Source organism: Penaeus vannamei, chromosome 40, assembly GCF_042767895.1.
Source record: "Penaeus vannamei isolate JL-2024 chromosome 40, ASM4276789v1, whole genome shotgun sequence".
Lineage (NCBI taxonomy): Eukaryota > Metazoa > Arthropoda > Malacostraca > Decapoda > Penaeidae > Penaeus > Penaeus vannamei.
In genome coordinates, this window is record NC_091588.1 from 17,262,067 (window position 1) to 17,267,066 (window position 5,000).

Sequence of the window (5,000 nt, forward strand, 5' to 3'; positions counted from 1 at the left end):
AGTATGTATTGACACATAAGACCTATACTAATAAATTTCCGGGTTTTCAGAATAAGAGAGATGTTGTAGCAGCTTCTCACTGTAAGTTTGCTCTTCCAGATGATGTAGTGGACCATGGAAAGATGTCCAAGCCACATGATTTTGTACAAGGGAAGAAATGTAAGATTTGTAATTACTGTGGGAAGACTGGCCATTGGGAGAGAGAGTGTTGGAAGAAGTCACGAGAAATTAAGGCTAAATCAGTAGCCTTGGTTTCCACTAAAGTAAGTTTATCCAAAAAGTTTTCACCTGTAACTGTTTTCCCCAGAAATGAAAATAAAGCTTCTTTAAGAAAGTTGGATGTAAACAGTGGTGATGGGGCTTTCACTGGATCGTATGATAGTTTTATGCATGAAGGTACTGTCTCACTTGAGGGTGGGGAAAAGAAATCTGTTCAGATTTTACGGGATACTGGCGCTTTAAAATCTCTCATGTTAAAAGGTTTGGTTGATTTTGAAAGCCCAGAGAAAATAGTTGTTCATGGAGTTGGAGGATCCATCTCTGTTACCCCTGTGAGAGTGTACCTTGAGTGTGAATTCTTTGAGGGTTTTGTGTGTGTAGGCCTGGTGGATCAATTGCCTATGCATGGTGTTCATTTCCTGTTGGGAAATGATATAGCGGGCAACAAGGTGAACCCTGTCCCGTTATTATCTGAGAAACCTGTAGCTGTGGAAGAAACTAAGCAATTAGTTGAGGAAGTACCCCATGTGTTCCCTGCCTGTGCTGTAACAAGGTCCATGTCAACCAATATTAAAGTACCTCAGACTGGGAATGTAATCAATCCTGTCACTACTACTGATACTGATGCTGTTAACTTGGCTGATACCTTTTTTGCCACCATTGACTCTGTAGATAGAGTAGCACTAGTTAATCAAACTGATATGTCTAAAGGATTAATTGAATTGCAGCAAGCTGACCCTGAGTTGCAAGACTTAGCTGAAGCTGCTGTGGCTGAAAATGAGTGTGATGAACTGTCAGTTTGTTACTATTTGAAAAGGGGTGTATTAATGCGTAAGTGGAGACCCCATTCGTCCCCAGCAACTGACAGTGAGTGGGTGACAGTACACCAGGTAGTAGTTCCAAATGTTTATAGGTATGATATAATGAAACTTGCTCATGATTCTACTTTGGCAGGACATTTGGGGGTAAGAAAGACCTTAGACCGGATTTGGCGTAACTTTTATTGGCCTACAATTCGCAAAGATGTTTCCCATTATTGCAGAACATGCCACACATGCCAAATGGTCGGTAAGCCTAATCAACCTCCTGATATTGCTCCATTAATACCCATTCCCCCCTTTGATGCTCCATTCTCCAGAGTGGTTATTGATATTGTTGGCCCTTTACCTAAAACTGCAACAGGATATTCTTATATTCTTACTATCATGGATATGGCTACTAGATATCCTGAGGCTGTTCCTCTCAAAAATACCTCAGCTAAAATAGTAGTAAGAGAGTTATTACAGTTCTTCACAAGGTTTGGCTTACCTAAAGAAGTGCAGTCTGACCAGGGATCAAATTTTATGTCCAAAGTTTTCAGACAGTCCCTCCGGGAACTAGGTATTGAGCAGATCACTTCCACTGCTTACCATCCTCAGAGTCAAGGTGCCATAGAACGTTATCATCAAACTCTTAAAAGTATGATTACAAAATTTTGTACAGAAAGTCACAAGGATTGGGATAAAGGCTTGCCTTTCTTGCTTTTTGCTACTAGAGAAACACCAAATGAATCCTTGGGGTTTTCTCCATTTGAGTTAATGTTCACCCACGAGGTGAGAGGACCATTAAAATTATTAAAAGAAGAGTGGCTTGGTATGGATGAGAATGTAGGACTTTTATCTTATGTTAGTGACTTTAAAGAGAAGCTGAACCATAGTTGGAAAATTGCTAGAGATAACTTGGTTTCTTCCCAAAAGAAAATGAAGAAATGGTACGATAAGAAAGCGAGAATGAGGGTGTTCCAGCCAGGTGATCAGGTGTTGGTTCTGCTTCCCATACATGGTCAACCCTTACAGGCAAAATTTAGTGGTCCATAGTTGGTAAAGCAGAAGCTGAGTGATGTTAATTATGTTGTTTCCACCCCAGATAGGAGAAAATCCAGTCGACTATGTCACATAAATATGTTAAAACCATACTACCAGAGGGATTCACCAGATGCTCCAGTGTGTGCAGTAGCTCTAACACCCACAGAAGATGAAGATAATGCTTGCCCGCCAACGTTGGAGATGACTGGGACATGGGAGAAGAACACTAACGCCTGGACCAAGGTATCAGATAAGCTCACCCATCTAACAGCAGAGCGGAGAGAAGAATTTGTCTCACTCTTGTCTCGGTATCAGGATGTATTCCGGGACTCACCAGGACTTACAACATTAGCAGTGCATGATGTGAATGTGGGGGATGCTGCACCAGTGAAGCAGGCGCCTTACCGTGTAAATCCAAATCGTCTTGCCCCTCTTCAACAAGAATTGAATTATATGTTAGAACATGGACTAATTGAAGCTTGCCAAAGTGAGTGGTGTTCACCTGTGACTCTAGTGCCCAAGTCTGATGGGGGATATCGATTTTGTATTGATTTTAGGAAAGTCAATGCTCTGACTAAGACAGACACATATCCGTTACCAAGGGTGGATGAGTGCATCGACAAAGTGGGAAGTTCTAATTACATTAGCAAGTTTGATCTACTAAAGGGATATTGGCAAGTTCCTTTGACTGACCGAGCTCAGGACATTTCATGCTTTGTTACTTTGGGTCAAACTTATAAGTGTAAAGTGATGCCCTATGGTATGAAAAATGCTCCTGCCACTTTTCAGAGATTGATGAACACTATTACTGCAGGAATCAAAGGCTGTGTAACTTATATAGATGATGTGGTTGTCTACAGTGATTCTTGGGAAGAACATATCTCTGAAGTTGGAGAACTCTTGAATAGATTCTCCAGTGCTAATCTTGTTGTAAACCTCGAAAAATGTGAATTTGTTAAAGCCCAAGTACAGTATCTTGGGTATGTAATTGGACAGGGATCAGTAGCCCCACCACTGGCTAAAGTTGAATCTATATGTCGGTGTCCCAGACCTCAGAATAGGAAAGAATTACAAAGATACTTAGGTATGATAGGTTACTATCGTATGTTTATTTTAAATTTTACAGAAGTGGTAGCTCCCCTTACTGATTTGTTGAAGAAAGGTATCAACTTTGAGTGGAGTAAGGAATGTGAACTAGCATTTGATCAAGTCAAAGCTATTCTTTCTAATTCCCCTGTATTGCAAGCTCCTAATTTCAGTAAGCCCTTCAAATTGGCTTTAGATGCAAGTGATGTTGGTGCTGGTGCCGTCTTATTGCAGGAAGATGACCAGGCCATTGATCACCCAGTTTGTTACTTTAGTAAGAAATTTAATTCAGCCCAGAAAAATTATTCTACCATTGAGAAAGAGTTATTATCACTTATACTTGGTCTTCAACATTTTGCTGTTTACCTTAATCCTTCTGGCCATGAAATTACGGTGTTTACTGACCATCATCCCCTCAAATATTTGAACAAGTTTAGAGATAAAAACCAGCGATTAACTAGATGGAGTTTATACTTGCAAGAGTTTCATCTTAATATCATTCATATAAAAGGGAAGGATAATGTGATTGCAGATTGCTTGTCACGACTTTAAAATATTGTTGAAACAAAAATTTCATTGTAAATTTTTCTTCTTAGAAAGGGAGGTGTTAAAGCCAGTGCCATGTTAGGGATTCTGACAGTTCGCGCGCATTTTTCCTTACAGCCAATGGGGAGAGGCCACCTGGATGTCTGTAGGCTCTCAGCCAATGAGAGGAGTTGACACTTGCACTCTTCCACGCGCTCTCTCTCAGGCGACAGCGTCTCTTTGTTCTTTCCCCCTTTTTGTGTTTATCATCACCTTATTTCTAGATTCAAGGAATCCCAGTACTTAAGTATAAGTTTTATGTGTTCTCAGATATATATAGGTCTGGTTAGGATAAGTGTTTGAATCTGTTTAGTGGTGTATTTTTTACGAAATATCCTATTGCATGTGTGTAAAATATTTCTATGTTCTTAGGTTATGCATTTATCTGTTCGTTAGTTTCTTACTACAAGGCCCTGGATTCTGTTCTATTACTTTGATGTCATTCATGGAGTTAAAAACCTTGTTATCTTAGATCTTCAGTAAAATAGGAATCAACAGCATTGTTTATTTTAACCGTTGCGTAACAGTATATATATATGTATATCTATATGCATATATATATGTATATAAATATGTATATAAAGAAGTATATATATATATATATATATATATATATATATATATATAAATATATAAATATATATATATATATATATATATATATATATATATATATGTGTGTGTGTATATATATATATATATATATATATATATATATATATATATATATACTTATATATATATATAAGTATATACACACACACACACACACACACACACACACACACATATATATATATATATATATATAAATATATATATATATATATATATATATATATATATATATATATATATATGTATGTATGTATAAGTATATATACATATATATATATATATATATATATATATATATATATATACATATATATATATATATATGTATGTATGTATGTGTGTGTGTGTGTGTGTGTGTGTGTCCTCTGAAAATAAAAGGATCGGGCAGGATACGACCCCTTAATTAAACCATTTTCCTACCCGTTAGTTCTCGTGGCTCCACAAAACGAAGCTGTCAACAGATCAACAACAAAATACGAAACAAATTGAAGAAAATACGAAACATGGAGCAAATAAAATAACGAAAGGCAAACCTAAATATTTTTGAACTTTGTAAAGATAATTAACTAATATAACTGAAATATCTGTATTAAGATTCTCGTTCAACAATATGTAATACAGGTCAACGGCAGAAAAACTCTTCTGCAA

General features: G+C 37.0%; 1 protein-coding gene across 1 annotated transcript in view; it reads left to right on the forward strand.

Moving 5' to 3' along the window:
* LOC113822355 (uncharacterized) overlaps positions 1-2,113 on the forward strand; it is a 3,613-nt gene extending 1,500 nt beyond the window's left edge. The window contains exon 2 of the mRNA XM_070117197.1: positions 1-2,113. This exon is cut by the window's left edge and continues 666 nt beyond it. Within this exon, the coding sequence (XP_069973298.1) occupies positions 1-2,075 (2,075 nt within the window). The 3' untranslated portion in view covers positions 2,076-2,113.
* Positions 2,114-5,000: the final 2,887 nt, after the last annotated feature.